General features: G+C 35.5%; 1 protein-coding gene across 1 annotated transcript in view; it reads left to right on the top strand.

Moving 5' to 3' along the window:
* Nucleotides 1-22,557, top strand: part of LOC138710117 (uncharacterized) — a 131,496-nt gene that overhangs the window by 65,976 nt on the left and 42,963 nt on the right. The window contains exon 4 of the mRNA XM_069840752.1: nt 20,496-20,556. Coding sequence (XP_069696853.1) covers nt 20,496-20,551 — 56 coding nt within the window. The 3' untranslated portion in view covers nt 20,552-20,556. The remainder of the gene's footprint in view (nt 1-20,495; nt 20,557-22,557) is intronic.

The raw sequence follows: 22,557 nt of genomic DNA, 5'->3' as shown, positions 1-22,557 counted from the left end.
CTCATGCTCCGTCCCTAGGTTCCACTCAATGCGACGATAATTAAGCACATGTGGTCGCATTTTCCATTTAATTCCTTCGTTTTCCGATAGGCACAACATGCTTAGAAATGTTTGGAGCTGTAGGCGTATTATAAATTAATCATATTTTTATGGCCATGCAAGAGGAAAGGGGTGTACGTTTTTCTTGGTTCTTCTTGTTTTAACACTTCGTCCCAAGAAATTTCTTTTCTTTGCTGCCACTAAAGTGCACTGAAATTAATCTGTGAATGGCAACAGACTTACTGCAAGCTAAACTCATGCATTTCCTTTGTTTTCTTGAATATAGTTAGTAATTACGAATGTTCTAGAACTTTTAAAGATTATGTGGTATTTTGTTGGAAAGTATATTTAAAGACCATGTTGGGTCTGATAAGCTGTGAGAAATTCCAAAAGTTTTATTAATATTACAGTAACATAAATGTTTTATTTTAACATTTTGATGAATGTTTTCGGTTCAAGGAACCATCATTAGATCCCCAATTAACCTACAAAATCTTATGAACGAAGTATTATAAACAATCGGTGAAACCATGGGTTTTATAAAATAGATTCGGATGCATAATGAATTATGATATCACATATTGAGTCACAAGTAAATGAGTAAAATTCATGATAGTACCATAAAACAGTAAAAACTGTATGTACAAGAATAGAATTGTTAAAAAGTAAATGATCAGTCCACTTTTATGAGTATAAGATTAAGCTATATAAATAGCATAAGCACCATTCAATGTGACTGCATAACAAGATTAACATGAAGGCTGCATTTACAAATGTCAGATCGATATGCTGATGCGAATTGGCAGAGTAGTGAAGAGAGGTGAATATGCAGCTTCATGTGTGGTAAGACTGGAGTAACACTTGAGACATGCGTGGTCTTGTAATCTGAAAGTATGTACAAATTCTTATTTACTATATTGAAAGGATTAATAATGAAAATTATTTATGATTTGTAACCAAATGATGGTAATTCACGAAACACGAAAAGAAGGGGGGCAACCAATTAAATAAAGAAATTACTTACCTAGACGGAGCAGAAGAAAATATATCCGTTCTTGTATAAAGTTCAGCCACAAATGTTGACGAACGTTACGCTTACAAAAGGACTAAGTAACATCAAATTGAAGGGTGGGGGGGGGGGAAGAAACATATTGGAGTATCGGAAGTCACGTGTGTAAGGAGAATTTAAATTATAAAGCAGACTATGTATGTTTGGGAATTGCTCATTCAGAAGGGATAAACCATTATTTAATGCTTGTGAAATATAAAATTCTTCAGCAATATGTATATGTGGATTGTCACCCATAGGATGAATGCCCTGTAGTGTATTATTTATATTGGTTAATTCATGACCTTGTTCTATCAGATGGGTTGCAAACTTTGATATTCGTTTACTGTATTTGAAATCGGAAACATTTTCATTAAACTGGGTTGGTAATTTCTGTGAGTTTGACCAATGTATTTGCTAGGCCAATTTTTCCATTGTAGCATATATATGCCACTATTTTGAAGTCGATCTCTATTATGAAATTTTTTATTAGGTATGACGTTATTTAATTTATTATTAGTGCAGAAGGCAATATTCATATTGTGTTTTTTGAAGAAGTTGTTCAATTGGTTAGAAATCGGTCCAAAGTAGGTCATGCTTGTCCATGTTTTTAGGGGTTATTGGTTCAAGAAAAGTGTGTTGAGTTTTTTGTAATTTGTTCTTACGTTTTTGGAGGAGGCTGTCTACTGTATGTTTTTGGAAACCATTATCTTGGGCTAAAGAGATAATATAATTATATTCTTTATTATAATTAGATTTACTTAGTGAAATGGTTAATAATCTATCAATGAGGAAACGAAATTTACTAATTTTATGAGTTTCTGGATGGTTAGAAAGGCTGTGTATAGAATGATTAGTGAAGGTTGGTTTCCAGTATGTGTCAAAATTAAAACGGAAATGTTTTATAAAAGTTTTGAGGTCTAGGAAGTTTATTGATTGGTTAACAGCTGACTCGGAGGTGAACGTTATGATAGGGTGTAAATCATGAAAGGAATTGGTAATATTTATTTATTTCTCTAATGGCATGGAACATTAACAAATAGTCATCAATTGTCCATCTCATTCATTATCTTAATCCAGGCTTCCCAATAGTTTCTGTTCTGCGAAGGGCCAGGCATCACATTAAGTGGGCCCTGTCCATATCTTCATCCAGATTACAGAGCATGCAGGTGGGCGTTTGAAGTAACCCAAACTGATAGAGCTTCTTGTCTTGGCCATGTAAAAAAGTCTTCCAGTTTGATTCTAAACTCATGAGGTATTGTTCCTTCATTTGTAGAGTTTAGAGCAGTGGTATGATACTGATTTGAAGCAACTAGTGAGCATGGCAGCTTTTTTCCTAATGTATCTGCCTGTTCATTGCCAGAAATGTGACAGTGTCCAGGGATCCACAGGGAGCTAATTTGAGTTTCCTCAGTGTCTCGCAGCAGTCATGAATCTCCACTGATGCAGCAGGCTCAATTGCACCAATTGATTCTATGGCAGATCTTGAATCACTCAGGATGACAGTCTTAGAGAATTTTTCAAGATGCAGTAGAAGTTGGTTTAATGCTGTTTGAATGGCTTGATTTCTCCATCAAACGCTGTTTTGAATGATCCGATGGATTTATAAATAGTTGTTGTTGTTTTCTAATGCCAGGCATTTGACAATAAAGTCATTTGACCTCTTGCACTCCAATATTTTTCAAAGATATTATCATGGCCAGCCACTGAAGCACAGATTTTGAGGTGTTACGAATCCATTTCCTGGTTTGAGTTGCACAAAGGGCAGTTAGGGGACTGATATATTCCAATTCTATGCAGGTGTTTGGCCAAACAGTCATGGCCTGTTGCCAATCTAAATGCAGCTACAGACGATTTTCGTGGTAAATCGGGAATTAACTGTGGATTATGATGCAGAGAGTTCCATTTTTTCCCTTGAGATTATGTTATCAAATTTTGTTTGTTGAAGTCTAAGTATGTAGATTTAATAAATCTTTTCACAGAGTAATACGTAGATTTAGTAACAGGTCTGTAAGTAGCAGTGCTGCCCTTCTTTGCTAAAGCATCCGCATTCTCGTTTCCCAGGATTCCACAATGGGATGGTATCCATTGGAATACAATTCGTTTATTGAGTGATATTAATTGAGAGAGCATTTTAGTTATTTCTGCTGTTTGAGATGAAAGTGTGTGTTTAGAGACAATTGATAGAATAGCTGCTTTGGAGTCTGACAATATAACTGCATTTTTAAATTTATTGATGTGGCATAGAAGATTCCTGAGACTTTCACTTATTGCAATGATTTCTCCATCAAAACTTGTTGTTCCATACCCAAGAGATCTATAAAGTGAGAAGAGACAGCACATAACACCAGCACCGGCACCTTGTTCTCTGGAGATCAAGGATCCATCGGTGTATAAATGAAGTCAGTTTTGTGGAGGGTACCGTACCTAAAATTAATTGTCTCTAAAGACAATTGTTTCAGTATTTCAGTATTTACTTCTGATTTCAGTATTTCTTCTGTTAAATTTAAATTTATAAAAAGTGAAGATGTAGCTGTATATTTTGAGCTATTCGGGTTCTGGGTATTTACTGTTGATAGTCTCCAAGGCCAAAAGCTTTAGACTCATTGTGTCCGTTCCTTTTTTAAAAACACTTTGGTTTAGGTCTGTGAAGCAGTCATGGGATTCTATTTCAGTTGGATTCTGTATTATGGGTTGGGGTTCATTTGATATAATTGAATATTGTTCTTTTAGCTGATGTACTTTCTTCACAAATCCATGTTGTGTTTTGGGGTTTCTTTCTTATTTTCGTATTTGTACCAGTATTGACCATCCGATAGTCTGATTAGCTCTTCATACAACAGCATGGATCTCTCTGAGGGTCAACATGGCATCCACAGCAGTTATTTTTACAGTCTTAGAGCTGCCCGATTGTGTGCTTTACATTCCAGGAAGAACATACTTTTGATATGTAGTGCTTAAAGTTGAGCGAGCACATCCCCATTTGCATCCTGGAAGGCGTTTTAGGATCCTCAGTTGGTTTGAAGTTTGGGAGCTAATTTTCTCCACTTGTTGTTTCCAGGATAACTTATTATCAAAGGTTACGTCCCAATCACCTCCCAGTCAGCTGTTAACTGATCAATAAACTTTCTAGACCTCAAAACTTTTATAAAACATTTCCGTTTTAACTTTGACATATAATGGAAACCAACCTCCAATAATCATTCTATACACAGCTTTGTAACCACCCAGAAACTCATAAAATTAGTAAATTTTGTTTCCTCATTGATAGATTATTAACTATTCCACTAAGTAAATCTAATTATAATAAAGAATATAATTATATTATCTGTTTAGCCCAAGATAATTGTTTCCAAAAACATACAGTAAACAGCCTCCTCCAAAAACGTAAGAACTCAACACACTTTCCTTGAACCGATAACCCCTAAAAACATGAACAAGCATGATGTACTTTGGACCAGTTTCTAATCAATTGAACAACTTCCTCAAAAAACACAATATGAATATTGCCTTCTACACTAATAATAAATTAAATAACGTCATACCTAATAAACTTCATAATAATAATAATAATAATAATAATAATAATGGCTTTATTTAACCTGGCAGAGTTAAGGCCTTCTCTTACACTCAAGGATTAAAACTTGCTTACATAGTTGAACATACATACCATCATATCCCACCTCCCTCAAATCCATCTTTATATTATCCTCCCACCTATGTCTCGGTCTCTCCAAAAGTCTTTCTCCCTTCGGCCTCCCAACTAACACTCTATATGCATTTCTGGATTTGCCCATATGTGCTACATGCCCTGTCCATCTCAAACATTTGGATTTAATGTTCCTAATTATGTCAGGTGAAGAATACAATGTGTGCAGTTCTGCATTGTGTAATTTTCTGCATTCTCCTACAACTTCATCCTTCTTAGCCCCAAATATTTTCCTAAGCACATTATTCTCAAACAACCTTAACCTCTGTTCCTCTCTCACAGTGAAAGTCCAAGTTTCACAATCATGTAGCATACGTTTTTAGAAAAGTTTTTATGACCCTTAATTTTGCAGGTGTCTATGATCACAATAATTACAAGCTACAAATCTCTTTCAGTATATTTAGTCATGGATCTAAACCAGGGACAATCGTGTTCACATTGATTTCATGCAGGCATTGCCCCTGTAATTTAAAAAACCCTTCGTGCTCTTCTGTTTGATGGGTTTTCTATAATGACTTTTAAAACAGCTCATAATGAATTATTATTATTGACGTAACATGATATGGACATAGATTTTATAATAGATATAGATATAGATATTTATTAGCCTTAGGAAATACAATGATTTCATGGCATCGTCAGAGTGAATACATAATAAATATGCGGTTACATACATGTTTTTCCGACATACAAGATGTCTACAATAATATACAAATAATATACAATCAACACATTCAGTAATGAAGTCAATTCTCCACAGTTTTCTTCAGACCATTACTTGTACAAGGTTCTTGGTTTCCTTATCTTCTTGGGCAGTCTCACCCCGGACATGAATCAGATAGAAAAGAGCAGTAAACACAAAAGGAGATACTAACTACTGTAAGCTAAATTTGGAGTGCTAAACTAAGATACTCATTGACAGTAAAAGGCATGTGGAAAAGTAAAATATGTTTCACTGACTTTTTAAATCTAGCATAGCTAAGGGCTTTAGTTTCAACAGGGAGTTTGTTGTAAAGTCTTATCCCTGTATGTGATAAGCTATTGAGCTTTTGGATAACCTATGATGATTAAAATGTAAATTATTGCATGTTCTTGTGCTGTAGTTGTGATAATCAGAGTTTATTTTAAAACTATCATAATTTTGGTGGATGAAACAGACTGTTTCAAGAATGTAAATCAAGGTAGGGGCAAAATATCAAACTCTTTGAATATTTTTTTACTATCCGAGTGAATAGGTACTTTCTTTATAATTTTCAATATTCTCTTTTGCAGTCTAAACACTTGTGCAAGTTTTGATGATGACCCCCAGATAATTATCCCATATGATAATACAGAGTGAACATAGCCAAAGTAAACCGCTCTAAGTAGTTCCTTGGGAGTTATATTGGTTAGGACATGGAAAGCATAACACAAACGACTTAGTTTATCAGTTAAGAATTGAATATGACTTTCCCACGTGAGGTTGGAATCAATCCATATCCCTAAAAATTTTGTACAATCGACGTCCTTTATTCCAGTATTATTAAGTAGTATTTCAATGGAGTCATGTAGTTGTTTCTGACTGAAATACATACAAACGGTTTTACTGACATTCAGTTTTAGTCTATTGCTAGCTAACCACTGTTCTAGTTGTCTTGAGGTTTCATTTATTTTCTCCTGTAAATTATTTTTATTAAGAGCATTGAAAACAATATTGGTGTCATCTGCAAAGAGAACGGTTTTAGCTTGTGTTATCCTTGACGGAAGGTCGTTTATATACAGGAGAAATAGAATTGGGCCAAGTATGGAACCCTGGGGCACCCCGCTTTTCATGATAGTGGGATATGATTTCATTGATATGATATGTTTAATGATGAATTTCTGTGAAGTTACATAGTAAAAAGGCAATATGAATACTGTATAATTTATGAATCTGATATACAGTTGGTTACCTTTTTTATGATCATTAACACTTTTGTTAAATGTAAATAACATGCAAAACAGACATTTCAAATAATATTACTGATGTAACATTCACTTGTTACTGACATAATCACTGGAAATTACATTTATCTCTTTTTAACTTATGGAAGAAATTTATCGTATTTAAATTACGATCAGAACAGTAAAAATAAGTATTAGAATATAAATGGACGATTCTCCTGGACTTAGTAGATATTGTAGAGTTTTCCAAGACGATATTGTACACTTTTTTGACAAACAGAATGTGGAAATATTCTGTTCTTCGCTGTGCATGGCATCTTCCAATATGGTTCTGTTGAATGTTAATGCTGCACCTTTTACATGTTACACATCATCAGTGACCAATGCATATGATTTTGTGCTGTTTAAAGTATTCAAAACAGCTGAAAATGTGATAATACCCTTGTTCACTCAATGTGTGGACATTTCATCCTTGTGTTTTATTCCAACATTTTCTGCAAAATCTTTTTGTAATAGCCTACAGCATGTTAGGTTGTAAGATTTCCTTTCAGATATTTTATTTCTTGCAGTTGTGTTTTTGCATAGAAACATAGTTTGCATAAACCCTTAAGATGTCTGATCAATATATTTCTTGCAGTTTCAGGAGGACAGGTGACTGCCTCCATTTTATGTGTCTGTCCACCTGTACTATCTGGGAATAGATTTGTTATAAACTGTTCAGTATTACTACATTTGGCTTTCCAAGTAGCATGCGATATTCTAGTCACATGTGGACATTTCTAATAATTTATTAGTAGAAAGCATATTCCAGTGCACTTGCATAATCCGTCAGTAAGAAGGTCCACATTTGACAACAGCAAACATTTTTATCTTTTTCAGAAACTGGACGTATATACTGTATTTTGGTCGTAAACTAGCAAACTTAGATTTTTTAATTGAACATTGCGTATTCACTTTTAATAACTATATGCTTCCATTGCTGTCATCATGAACACTCTCTTCTGTTTTCTTTCTTTTTCTGGATCTTTAATGATGAAAGTGACAAAATCTTTGTGCTCTGGAAGTACAGTAGACTCTAGACCACTTTCGTAAAATTGTGAAACAGCTGAATAATCATGAGAGTTTTCACCTTCCTTCTGCTTAATTTCGCAAGTTTCTATGACTCCAAACTTCTCAGCAAGTTTCTTCACAACAGCACGTTTCTTTCTTGGAGATGTTGGTAATGACCTTTGTGCTTGATGTACTGTCTTCCCCAATGACTGAGACTTGTATGTGAATCATATCCAACATCTCTTAACATTGCTTCAGCCTTTAATTTCTCTCTGTACTTTCTCATTCGTAATTTACTATCATTTTCAGTTTATTTTTTCTTCTGCACTCTAGACCATTTCTTTCTTAAAGTGGTTTCTGCTGTGCATTCTTTTCTTGATTTCTTAATTTTTTCGTCACTTAGCTTCTCCCTGTATTTTCTACCTTTTCAGCAGAAGATTTTGGAGGATGTTGTCCTAAACCTTGATATTTGAAGTTGATAATTAAAGAGTGTTACGTCAGTAACATCAATAGCTTCAAAATTAGTTTCGAAAAAAAACCACAGATTGCATGAGCTGAATGGTAATTAAGTTTGTTAGAACCTGTGTAGTCTTCCCTGATAACAGTCACGCTGTCCCCGCAGTGTTCAGGCTTAGGGTGAAGCATGCGTCTTGCAAAATATACATTACTTAAACTGATTTATTATTAATTAAAGCATTAAAATACTCTTGAACCATAAATGTAATAAAAACATTATGCAAAATTATTTGTTGCAACTGAAAATAATAATGTGGACATGTTTACAAAATGGGTGTTTGTAAATGTGTTTAAAAGATAAAGGGATAAAAATAATCACAATTATAATTGCTATTTATGCAACAAGTTGCGAAATAATAGCATTTTAAGCATGACAAGTGAAGATTGTCCAACACGGCAAGTGCTTAAAACACTGGTTCCGCATGTATTTCGTGCAAAATATTTTGAACAGTCACTCGAGAATCCTAAATGTATTTATATTTTAAAGAGAATGAAATTGTTGATTTGTTATCTCGCAATGGCGAACTTATGATGTTGAAGACGAAAGAGTATTATATTCATGTAAAAAGAGATAGATTTCATGGCCTTTGGATATGTAGTGATTGTTTTGCTGGTTGTTATGAAGTTGTTTTCTGCTTGTTATGTAATTTGGAATATACAATTATTACAATGAAAGTGATAAATGTAATTAGAAAAGTGAGTGATTTGGAAGTGAATAATTTATATATCAAATCTCCAAATGTAATTTCAATTTTAAATAATTGTGTTGAGAATATTTATAATAAATAAATAATTGGAATTTATGTTTTCAGTATTTCTAATTAGTGTGCTTAAAAGTACTTCAGGCATGGAAATTTACTTTTTAAGCACGCTAATATATGGATGCAGAATTCAATGAATTTTTTATGCTAAAATGAGAATCGAAAAGTCGTCACCATGAAACGAATGTCTAAAAAATAATTATTTCTGAGAAATGTTAATCTTTCGAAATGATAATTGTTTCTCTTGAAGTCATCAGCATCAGCCTCCCTGTATTTACTCAGCTGCATACCGACACCTCTTGTAAGGCACTGCTCTGTATTACATCATCTAAATTATGAAACAATCTGTTTATCTGTATCCAATTAGAACTTCACAGAACATTTACCTTCAATAAATAGCAATACTCTCTAGTTACTGCTAGCCTCTTCATATAAACAGCATAAAACACATTCTTATTATTTTTCCAGCTATCTGTGTTTGAAGCTTGTAGCTATGTTTAAACACAGGTGTAACGTGGCTTTCCCGCAGTGAACAGTTTCTCAAACTCCAACCCATGGAAGTTATCCTTCTGTTCTGCAGGACTGCTTCTATTCCAACAAATGTAAATCAAATATTCAAAGTTCGTGATTTCGCACCCAGCTAAACTTCACATTAATTTGGAAAGTAATCAGTAATGACGAGGATTCCTCTGCTAAATTTCATATGCATGTGTCCTAAGTGAAAAGCTCTGAGAGGATTGCCTACAGGTTGTCGTTTGAGAATCACTTGTGCAAAGGTTCACACCCGTGGCACTGGACAGAACCAGAAATCTGGTGATGTCTGGTGGAAACCATGCACCTTGATGAGGTCTGGAAGCTTCTGGTTTGGTGCCGGCTTGAAGGTGAAGTTCTGCAGCAGGACACTAAGGATCAACCACATGTTCTGCAGCCAAATGTCTGACCCACACACACACACACGCTTCCCTGCAACACATTTCGAAATTATCAGATGGTACAGGAAAAACATTGACGAGAAAGTGTACTAGTGAGCACTTGAGTAGGTGAATAAGATACTGGGTAGTGAACCAACAAATAAATTAGTATGACTTGAGGCTTTCCCGGCGTTTGATATAGAATAACTCTTCTTGGGTTCTCAGCCAGGTGAGTTGGAGATTAGATTCCAATCTTTCGACGGCTAGCTCTGCCATCTTCTTCAGGGAAGAAGTGCATGTATGAGGGATTACGTGGTTGGAGTTGTAGGAAAATGGACGACGTAGGTATATAGGCCTAATGACGCAATAGAGGAATGGGGCGCGGTGTTGCATTCACCCGTGACTCACATCAGACGCAGGAGCAGCAAAATCGGAATCCCAAATAGAAGTCTATTTTCGAAACAAGTCCAAGGTTGTAATCTATCCATCTGTGAAGATTCTCACCACCATAACTCTGCCGAATGTGCAGCGGGAAGAAAGCTGATGTATGTAGAGCAGAGAGGTCACCAAATTCTAACTGCAGTCCAAAGGACACCCTTTACCCTCAAGCATATGGATGCTAGAGCCCAATAAAATGTTAAAGAAAAGAACATCCAAATTGGCTACTCGGAGGAGACTTTTTTTAGAAAACGAGAACGAAAGGGCTGAGATTACCGCATGCTTTACTATAGAACATTCCACATTAAGAAAAAGTTATTGGTTTTATGGACCTTGCAAAGTACATTGTAGAAGCTGTGTGGTAGGTAGGCGTTTCTGTGACAACTGGTCATTTGATCGAACAGCCCTATATGCTCAATGCGTTTTTCTTAAAGTGGAATAAGTCTATAGCAATCGGCAAAAAAAAATGAGCTTCTCCACCATTCCTGACAGACTTTACATGAGATAAAAGTTTTTGAGCCTATCAAAAGTTGTTGCTTTGTCAGCTGTCCGAAGACAGGTCTGAATCTCATAAGTGACACCAATAAGTCATCACTCATGAAGCAACTAAGCCAGAAGATAATTGGGTAGGTGACCAATTTCTTTCCCCCTCCATTGCATACATCGCCGACTAGCTACATATTACACTAATCAGACTTCAGAATTATATGATACAAACAATTGTTCTTCCTCTGGCACATATTGTCAAGTGAGATGTACTGTCTGATAATAGATGTACATATCAGCCAGAACCTCAATCAGAGGTACTATCAAAAGTGGCTGGGAATATTTCAGCCTTAATTCTGCAGTAGCCAACGACTGGACAAGAAGTGTATGGTTACAGAAGTAAGAGAATTGATAACTTGAGTTGTCAAAAACGAAAAGACGAATAAAGGATTATGAGAGTAAATAAATAGGTCTATACAAATCAGTTTGCTATTATATCACTGTTTCTATAGCACTGATGAATTCTTAGAATTGCTCTATCTTAGATCTTGTCTTCAAGATAATTCAGAGTAGTTAGATGAGGAGTCTATTCTACAATTTTACAAGTATTTGGTTTACACACTGCAAATGGTCCTTTTAGCTGAAGATGGCTCAGCCTGTAGTTTTCTAAAATTAAGTTCCAGATTTTGTGTATTTGTATTTGTGTCGTATTTAATATTATAGTCATTTATTTTATTTAATACAGCACTGACGAAAACGAAAGTAATGGCTTTTAAAGGAAAGGACCCAGTAAACTCAAATATTGAGTTGGTGTTAAAATTTTCAAGCAGACGTCACATTTTAACAGTCCAGGTTACAATGTTTATTATAAGAAGGGTATACATGCAGAAGGTGCTCATTGCAATTTTACGAAAAATTGGTTTATTGGCTCCGTCTATAGCATTTTCAGAGGACTTTCATTTAACGTAAAGTGAACTGGAAAAAAAAAGACTAACAGCGATTAGTTCATTTTAAAAAAAACACTGAAATTTAAGGGAACCTGGTAAGCCAAAAAATCTTGAATTTTTCATTTTTCATTTATCTTTCAGATGAGCCATGATTTAAGTTTGTATCTGATTCCTAAGTATGTTTTTTTTTTTCGGTTTAAATGAACAGTGACATTTAAGTGGGCGTGTCCATAGGCGGAGAGAGAACCATTTCCTTGGGGAGGCAAAGGAAGACATAATTAATTACCTCCTCCTCCGTTATAGCTTGACTGTGGTACAGTATATTGGAATATGATCAGTTAATAAAGGATTTTCGGGGGGAGGGGCATGTTTTTTTTACAGTGTTACATCCATATCGGCGATGTTTCAAACCGAGATGTATAGGGCTTGAACTGTAGGTCTGCTACAAATTATAATAGGGCATAACTTAAAACAATCTCCCTCTTTTTCTCTCTCGTGAAGAAACACATGCATACATCAATAAAACTACGTAACAGTGCTAACAGAAATATTTTTATATGAAGCTTACCTTCCGAAGATATATGAAATGTAATTTCTAATAATTATTTTATTTAATCTCATTTTTTAAGTTTACACATTATACTGGGATCACTTTTCTTTTTCCTGCATTGTCGTGCAGTATGTTATTCATACATTTCCAAGTGGTGGCCTCAACAACTGCAGACTTCAAAGACAATAGTACAGGCTGTTACGAAAGAAACATTACAGTGCTTCCATTCCTCAAATGAGGTAGTATAGGAATTCTTATACATTCAGAAATTTAAAATAAATACAGTATTATAGTCCGGGCACATGATCAGAAGACATTAATTCATCAATTTAAGCACAAAAACTTAATCATAAACAAAACGAAAAAAGATATTTTGAATTCAATAGAATAATAGAAAAAAAAAAAAAAAGAGATCAGACAAGTTGGGGGGGCAGTGGCCCCCATTACTCCGTCTATGGGCTTGTCTCCTGTTCATCTAGCATACTACCACAGTCTACTATATACAGTCACGAAGCTTGAGTTTTGAGGGTGCTAGAAACAATAGACTGTGACGGTACTATTTTGTATTGCCTGTAATGAGGCGATATTAGCGATCCTAGTGGTGAGCAACTATCTAATGTTTGCATATTTACTACGTATTGAGCTTCGCGACTGTATATACTAGACTGTGATACTACTATGTTAGTTTCAAATTTTGCGCCTTATGTGCGAAATTTTTTCATTGTAGGGAATTTATGTGTATTGGCACACCTGGTTTACCGTCTGTGCTTTGTTTCGTAGCAACGGATTTGTTTACAGTGTTGTGATGTTATACACGTGCTGTACGGAGTTCTATTATTAATTGTGTTACGATACAGTTCAGTTGCATTATGGAGGTGCATTTTGTGATATTTTCTTACAATATGGGTTACAAAAGTAGTTTGAAAGTATTTAAGAAGAGAAGAAATGTTGGTAAACGTAAGAACACTGTTAGTAAGGTGAATTCTAACCTACAACCCTCTAGCACATGTGGTCAGTGTGAATCTGTAAATAATGGCTGTGCATCAGGAAAGAAACTTGAAGATTCTAAAATCAGGTATGAAACCCTGAAACAAGAACACAGTGTTAGTGATACCAATGGGGTTATAGATGTTGGCATATTATCTAGTGTACTGCAAAATAATGTATTCTGTAAAGGCTGTGGCAAAGGTGGGATATCTCTTGAGGTAAAAAAGCATATTGGTCTTGCTGCAGAATTAGTTTTAAAATGTAAATACTGTGAGTATGGTGTAAATTTTTACAACTCTTCATCTATTGATATTTCAAAGATAAACCCAATAACAGTGTACACTATACACAGTAAATGTTTGACTATGTATGGCCTTAGGGCTATAGGAAAAGGTAAGACAGGTGGAGAGACTTTATGTGGCATTTTGAATTTGCCACCTCCTCCAACCAGGTCTACTAGATATAACATAATAATTGGATCTGCGATTGAAAATGTTGCATTACATAACATGAAGGTTGCTGTGGAAGAAGCAGTTGCAGAAAATGATAATGTCAGAGGCATATCAGCTGCCTTTGATGGGACGTGGCAGAAAAGGGGCCACATTTCACTAAATGGCGTTGTGACGGCAACTAGTGTGGACACTGGCAAGGTAATTGATGTTGCTATATTATCAAAACATTGTAGGTGTGAAGGTAGAACAACAAATAAACATGAAACCGATTGTGAATGTAATTACAGTGGGTCAAGTGGTGGAGTGGAGGTTGCAGGTGTGACGAACATTTTCAATCGGTCACTCAGTTCATATAATGTGAGATATGTGAAATATTTAGGAGATGGGACTCTAAGTCATTCAATGCTGTTGAGGAATTGAAACCACATGGGAATGATGTACAAATTAGAAAATTAGAGTGCATAGGCCACATGGGCATTTTGAGGAGACTGAAAACCAGTGTGAAGGGACAAAAATTATCGGATGGTAAGGGTTTATTAGGAAAGGGGAGGCTAACTGACTCAGTTATAGACAAAATTCAAAACTATTACGGCATGGCCATAAGACTTCTATTTACTATTTTCCCGAAACACATAACCACAGTGGACCATATGACGATTCACCACTGTTATTCTCATCCCAACCGACACTTGAGACAGGCATTGACAAGAACCGAGTTCTGAATGGGAGAAGTGAAGGCTGATGGGTGGGGGAATACCTGCTAGGCCACGAGGCCACAAGAAATGTATCTCAGTTTCAGCTTTCCCAGTGCAACCATAGAACCCGGGGAAATGCAGAAGCCAGACACGGCATGAGTGATCCTGGCTTCAGGAACAAATTTTACTGCAAGACAGGTCTATATACATCACAAGGTTTTCTACTTCTACAACTCTATATGCTTCATTGAAAGAACTTATATAATAGCTATGATATATACGACTAAAAACCACTAAAATTTTGAGTTTAAGAAAACAAAGTGACTGAGGCCCAGCCTCACTTGCCTCAGCCAATCAGCCGCCACTGTACAAATCTACCAACATGGAATTTCATCTCAGACTAAAACCTGTCTTGACCCTTTATACCCATTGGTGACTGCACATGATAAGGTCGCAGGGCAGATCTTGCCTCCTCTGCTATACCAGATAATGTTGTTGTTGTTTTCTAATGCCAGGCGTTTGACAGTAAAGTCATTTGACCTCTCCCACTCCAATATTTTTCAAAGATATTATCATGGCCAGCCACTGAAGCACAGATTATGAGGTGTTCCGAATCCATTTCTTGGTTTGAGTTGCACAATGGGCAGTTAGGGGACTGATATATTCCAATTCTATGCAGGTGTTTGGCCAAACAATCATGGCCTGTTGCCAATCTAAATGCAGCTACAGACGATTTTCGTGGTAAATCGGGAATTAACTGTGGATTTTGATGCAGAGAGTTCCATTTTTTCCCTTGGGATTGTGTTATCAAATTTTGTTTGTTGAAGTCTAAGTATGTAGATTTAATAAATCTTTTCACAGAGTAATACGTAGATTTAGTAACAGGTCTGTAAGTAGCAGTGCTGCCCTTCTTTGCTAAAGCATCCGCATTCTCGTTTCCCAGGATTCCACGATGGGATGGTATCCATTGGGATACAATTCTTTTATTGAGTGATATTAATTGAGAGAGCATTTTAGTTATTTCTGCTGTTTGAGATGAAGGTGTGTGTTTAGAGACTATTGATAGAATAGCTGCTTTGGAGTCTGACAATATAACTGCATTCTTAAATTTATTGATGTGGCATAGAAGATTCCTGAGACTTTCACGTATTGCAATTATTTCACACTCAAAACTTGTTGTTCCATATCCAAGAGATCTATAAAGTAAGAAGAGACAGTACGTAACACCAGCACCGGCACCTTGTTCTCTGGAGATCAAGGATCCGTCAGTGTATAAATGAAGCCAGATTTGTGGAGGGTACCTAATATTAATTGTCTCTAAAGACAATTGTTCCATTATTTCAGTGTTTACTTCTGATATCAGTATTTCTTCTGTTAAATTTAGATTATATTCTATATTTAATAGAGTGAAGGGCTTTGGTTTAATTTGTAAGTTTTCTTTTAAATTTGGGATATTGATTTTCTGTTTTAATTCTTGAACAATGGATATGAAACTTTTTTGAGTTTTCAATCTACAGAGAGGACTGTATGAATGCCAATTGTTTCCTGGTAACCTGATAAGTTTTTCATATTGAATCAGTGCTTTTTCTTCTATTGTCATTTTGATGCTGTTAATATTGGTGAGGAATCTCATACAATATACCAGATAATGTGTAGTACATTATTAAAAGATTATGGGCAAAATGAACTAGAAAAGCAACTCAGCTAAAATTTTACATATGTATGACGACACTTACTTCTCAGGAAAGTGAATGGTGGGTAATGTAATTAACATGAAGATTAAAGCCGTATAGAATCCTCAGAAATTAAATTTTTGCATACAATAAAAGGATGCTCATGAGTGGACCAGATTAGAAATGAAATAAGAAAATAATTAGAACACGAACCTGTCAATGAGCAGATAAAATATGAACCAAAGTGGAGTGAACATGTGAAGAGGATGAACAGTGGTCAGCATGGAAATGTCGGACACATTATAGAAGAGATTTGGTAAATGTTGGAGTACTGAGCCAGGACAGTCCACGAAGATGAATATGGCGATATACTCTTGTGTATTATCTAACTCTCTATTAGTTTGTAAATATGACATGTCCCATGATCTAGTGCATGTAATAAATGGTTATGGTTACGGTCAGGGCGCGGATTTTGATGACATGTCATCTTTCTATTTTTTTACATTCTTTGCAATGCCTGTAAATAAATACATTTTGGATATGAGCTGCTGGTTACAGAAATGTAGAGTTTTTGTCATTCTTAGGTCATTTTTCGCTGTTTTAATTCTTTGAAGTCATTTTTTAAATTTAGAGAGCTTTTTTTATCATTTTTCAATTTAAAATGATTTTTTTTAGTAGGCCTAATTTAAGCTAGTCTTCAATGACGAAGTAAAATTTCCCAATATAGAAAAACTCGCAAAATTAGTACTGACACTACTTCATTCAAACGCAGAACTTGGAAGGATTTTTTTCGATAGTCATGTCAAAAGGAAGAGGAGAATAGAATAGCACATGAAGCTCTCAGCTAAGTTGTACGCTTTGCTTCCAAATAAAAGAATTGAACTAGAGCACCTTTGAAGTCACCAGCATCCATTTTAGTTTCCGTTATTGGGATACATGTGCTAGATGTGGAGGAGATTTGGTGGTTGGTACATCCACCCTTCTCTTTTATTGTAGCTGAATGTTTAATTATGACCTAATTAATTATTTTATTGTAGCTCACACTGTAAGTTGTGGGAAAATTTGTGTTCGTGTGGGAAATTTTTATACTTTTATATGGGAATACCATAGTAGACAGTCTGAAGAGCTGTTAATTTAAGGTAGTATTTTGACTACTTATGCATAGTATTGTTTGTTTTTAGGTCTGTTTTTTCATCATTTCAAGTCATTATTACAGCCCGAAATTTTATGTCCTAAAAGTTAAGAATGTCACTGAGTGTAGATGAATAGAAGTAGGCCTAGTGCCCGAGAGGAGAGTTTTAAGCTTAGTTCACAAGAGTCCGTTATGTAATAATAGACAACAGAGTCAGAAGGACTGAGCAATGGATCTTGTAAACCGTGTGCTAATTTGTAAGTGATGTTAAGAGGATTAAAGACCTTTAACGATACCAAAGGGAAAATACTGAATGACAAGAATGGCATTTCAATGAAGTGGAGGTATGGCAATGATCTTGTAAATCGTGCGCTAGTTTGTAAGTGGTGGTTAAGAGGATTAGAGACCTCTAGCAGTACCGAAGGGAAAATACTGAATGACAAGAATGGCATCTCAAAGAAGTGGGGGCATGGTTTTTATATTAAACTATAGCGAGGAACAATATTAACTTTTAGCACCTAAAATTCCGGGTTCTAGCCATTATAATATAACTTTTTGGGTCTTTTATAGATAATTTTTTAAGTAATCAAAATCCTCACTCTGGCTGGGGATCGTCCCATACATCAGGGGCAATGTGGTAGCTGTACAGGCTGGTCAGCACCAGAGAGAAGCTGTGTCATATGACGCCTTTCCCCCACAACACACGTGATAGACGTGAGCTTACACTCACCTTTGGCACGGAGTACGTGTGTGCAATGCCCAGACTGAAGACTGACACAATCCCCATGACCTTGCAATCGGGAAAACCTGTAAAACTTCCTATAGCTTTGCCAGTTTTCAATTCCATTACAGCAGTTTCTTGATTTCATCATCTTATTTATCGAAATAGAAACATCAATTTTGAGGCGTACTTATGACATTTTACTAGTTTCTGTGGCATCTCATAAACATTTCAAGACATATTCAAACATTAATAAGGATCATTTAAATATTTCTGCTGATGCCCAGTTCACTCTCTTGTTGTACAATTTAAGTTCTCTGCATTGATTGATGATTCAGTAATATAACCGTATAAAATGTAGATATAAACAAATTATATTATTAATTAAAGTTTTACAATTTAGAATATTATGCATTTATTGTTTACAATAAATTATATTGTTTGAATGTAACTTAAACATCCTTCAAGAGCTTACTTGTACATTTTTGTGAATGTAAACACATATCCCTTCAAAATGATCTGATGAAGAGAATTGAGAAAATGCATTAAATTTTATTGGCATTGGGTTGTAACAAAGGGCTGCCATATGCCTCGGACAGTCCATGGCTTTATAGTAGGGAGAAAAGACTGATGTCCACGATTTTGAATGAAGTCGGACAGAAATTGGAAAAATGCAGTAATTTGTAAGATAGTGTTCAAATGATACTCAAATGGGTGCAAGATAATACATCTTACGAACTCAGTAAAGAGCCTTCTGTCTGACTAGGTGATAAAATTTAATTTTTTCCTACTGCACAACAAAGAGGAAATTTCTAAAAATATGATTTCACACGAAATCTCGGTAAATTTTTGTCGCAGTTGTATTTCCGTGGTGCAGTAGCCTACTTAGAACTGCTGCAAATGGTAGAATTGTTATTTCTCTCTACGTGGATATAATACCAACGTTCAAAGATCATTTTCCTTGATGAATGGCCAGTGGATACAAGAAAGAAACAAATTATCACTTAAGTTAGTAAACGCATCTGCAGATAGAGTATAATGTAAACTGCAGTTAGCTTCACAACTCATCCTTCCTTCTCTTCACAGTTCTGAGAAGTATGAAAGGTTCTGTGACTGTGATCTACAGACATGAATGGTGTGGTGCTAAAATAAATGGTAATAATGTAAATTGCATGCCAAATAGTGTGCTAGATAAGGTAAAGTGTATCACTGAAGTGGCCAGTCTCATCCACATTAAGTAAACAAGTGATATTAATGTGAAAAATAAATTATATATACAAGTTTCTTATAAATTCCTGCGTTTTTTCCTGTCGATCAAATTGACTTGTGAATCATGTACTGGTTTCTTTGTTTCTTCATTATGGCAACCCTAGTTTTAACAAGTTTCTATTGTTATGACATTCGTAATGAGAAATAAGATCAATTAGTATTATTTTCATTTAAAACGCCCCTGTATTCGACTGCATGATATTTAGAGTGCAAGTTCCCTATGAGCTTGAAATTTCCAAGATAGTAATTTATCATCCGTGACTGTACCATATTATTATTCTGTGAGCCCAACCTGAGTGGTAATATTGAATTTCTTTAATCTCTTCTTGACACAAAGTCGGACATTATCTAGTGAGATTACTGTCGATAAAATCAAGTAACCTAACAGTAATGTAATACATAACTGCTTCATAAAATGTACGTTATATCAATTTCTTTAGAAAAATTAAAAATACGTTTTAAATATAAAATATGAAAACGACAATATTTAAATTTCCTTGTGGGGGGACGGGCAGTTGTGCGAAGGACAGCTTGAGCGAAACGGTCACAGGCTACCTCACGTAGCAAGCGGTTTCTCCAGCGATGCCGCCTTGACAACTTGTTTCTTTTCGAGAGCAGAGAGCACATATAAATCTAACAATTACTTTAATTTTAATTACTATGGTAAAAATAATAATAGAAAATTATTATGTTATATTATAAACTTTTTCTTTTGTAATTTCCTTGGGCTACCGCCGGTAGCCCCGGTAGTCCCCAAAATACGCCCCTGCTTTCAATTCATTCAGCTCCTTCACGTCCAGGGACAAACTCTCGATCTTCACTGTCATGGACAGCCAGGAGCGCAGCATGGGTTCACATCCCCCTTTGGCCTGTATACCTCTGTATTGACTAGTTATCAAAATATCTAGCTTGTGTTTATCAGGTGTTTTCTGTGTTGAACATTTTGGAGATTTGAAATTAGTAATATTGTTTCAACCAGCTATTTCCCAGAAGACACAATTTCAGTATATGGCTGGCACTTTAAGCAAATGGAATAGTTCTTGGGTATTGAATGTAACTGTGCTCAGTAATACCGAACTGGCTACTAAATCTTAATGTGTATTAAAATTATTAATAAATACAGTAGAATATATAATCCAGTGACAAATTTTTGAACATAATAATTACTGGTTTCTTTTCTTTTCACAGATGAATCTTCAGCCTTCCGAACATCAGAGAGGCTTCTGAAGATTATCCACTGCTAAAGCCTGTAAGTAATTAACTCTGTTATACAAAACTACAAAGACTACATTGTTAGGGGTTATGATTTTTAGAAATTTAGCATTTTGATTTTAACATTTAGCATTTTGTAGCTTTCATACATTCGTCATTTTGCGTTCTGTGGCGTTTTGAAGGAAGACATGGACTCTACGTCAATATAGGAGGATTGGTCATGTCTTTTGAAAATATTGGGGATTAAAATAATACTTACATAGAGGTACTAATTTAATTTATGACCCTGTTAATCATGTTCATGAATTCGTAACAAAGAAATCATAGAAGGAACACGCCTGTACATTTTCTTCCGTCATTCGTGTTGTCTTATTACTTCCTACATTAAATTGTATTTACTGAAAAATCTTTCAGCATCTACGCTGCTGATAGGACCCAAAATATATTGCAGAATGCTTAGGTGGCTACTTAAGCTTTAAAGCCAATGACATTTACACCCAGTCCACATCTTTTTGTTCTGAATATTTTGAACAATTTTGGTTTAAAAATATTCATAACCCTCAAGGAACTGTTCATGTTAACATACGGGAAAATTGTTTTTATTTTGGTCTCAATAATAAATTTCTAAATTATAGACATCAGCTCAAAGAATTTTGAGTGACCACAAGGGTCCTGAATACAATAAACATGTATAATAATGTGATGTGATACATTAAAGAAAAAAGAAAGTTAATTGTTGAAGGCAAATATAAGTTGATTAATTGAAATAGAGATGATGATGTAATATTTGAAGAGAATCCTTGATAATATTTATAAGAATAGACATTACAGAATCAAAAGGAATGTGAAGTTCCTTAAGATAATTCCACGTGAATTTTGTGATTGAACCTCTACTGCCAAACAGCAAACCAATGACAGACCATTATTTAAGAGGGACGTTGTACTTTTGAGAAAGATACAGCAGACAAGGTTCATATATGGACTTCTTCTCAATATCAATCTCGGTGGCCTGATTTAGGTTTCTTTCGAAACGGATAGTAGGGTCAAGAACAAGAGCCCGTTTTAAGCGTCCGTTGATAGCAATAATGTCTGCCCGTCTAAAAGAACCATCTGATGATACACAATGTACTTCCTCATGAATTTCCCAATTTAAAGTTTTTAACGATATCACCAAAGCATGTCGTACACGATGATGTCTAGCATTGATCAGCAGCTCGCCTTTGGGGCATTGTCCAAGCACGTGTCCAAGTGTTTCAAGCTCGCTACAGTCTGGATGACGGCAGCGGGTTGTGCTTAGAGTTCTGCCCGGTATTGCACGAACCGCTGAAATATTGCTTGACATTTTTAAAGCATTGGTCCATTCTGAGGAAGATAGGCCCTTTCGATTGCTTACCCATGAGTTAGCCTTGGGGAGATCACTATAAACAATAACCCCTTTACCACGCAAGGTATGGTTTGTCCAAGTTTGGAATGCGTCATTTATTAAGTGTTTACGGATTTTACGACCTGACCAGTTGATAGCATCAATAGCTGTGATATTCAATTTTGACAGAGCAGAAGCTTTTTCACTTACAAGGTCCCTAACATTGTGGAGATGGGAGTCATCAACACGAAGAAGAGTATTACAGATATTTATGTGTTGCACATAAGCTTCCCAAGATGCTTTCATTAACGAAAGACCACGATATTTTTTAGGGGAGTAGAGCATTCCGTCTGGGCAGTCATGAGGAAGACCAATAAGCTCTTTGCATGCTCCTCTGGTAACTTTATCTAAATCATTAAGAAATTTGGTTTTGATTTGGTAGAGTGGAGCACACTGTAAGGCAATAACTGATAATAACTGGCAAGTAAAGGTGGGGTCAAAAAGTTTAGCAACGCCTTGCCAAACAATATGTGCACAATTTTCCACCATATGTGTAGTAAACTATGTTGCACTTGGCCGTACACTCCATACACAGGGGAAACTGCACTGTTTATTCCTCTTAAGTCGAAGGATGTGACACAGCACATGTACAATGCACAGTTAAGTGAAGGAGCT

Source organism: Periplaneta americana, chromosome 12 (assembly GCF_040183065.1).
Source record: "Periplaneta americana isolate PAMFEO1 chromosome 12, P.americana_PAMFEO1_priV1, whole genome shotgun sequence".
NCBI classification, from domain to species: Eukaryota; Metazoa; Arthropoda; class Insecta; order Blattodea; family Blattidae; genus Periplaneta; species Periplaneta americana.
The sequence above is the reverse complement of the archived record's forward strand: the minus strand, read 5'-3'. Positions and strand labels throughout refer to the sequence as shown.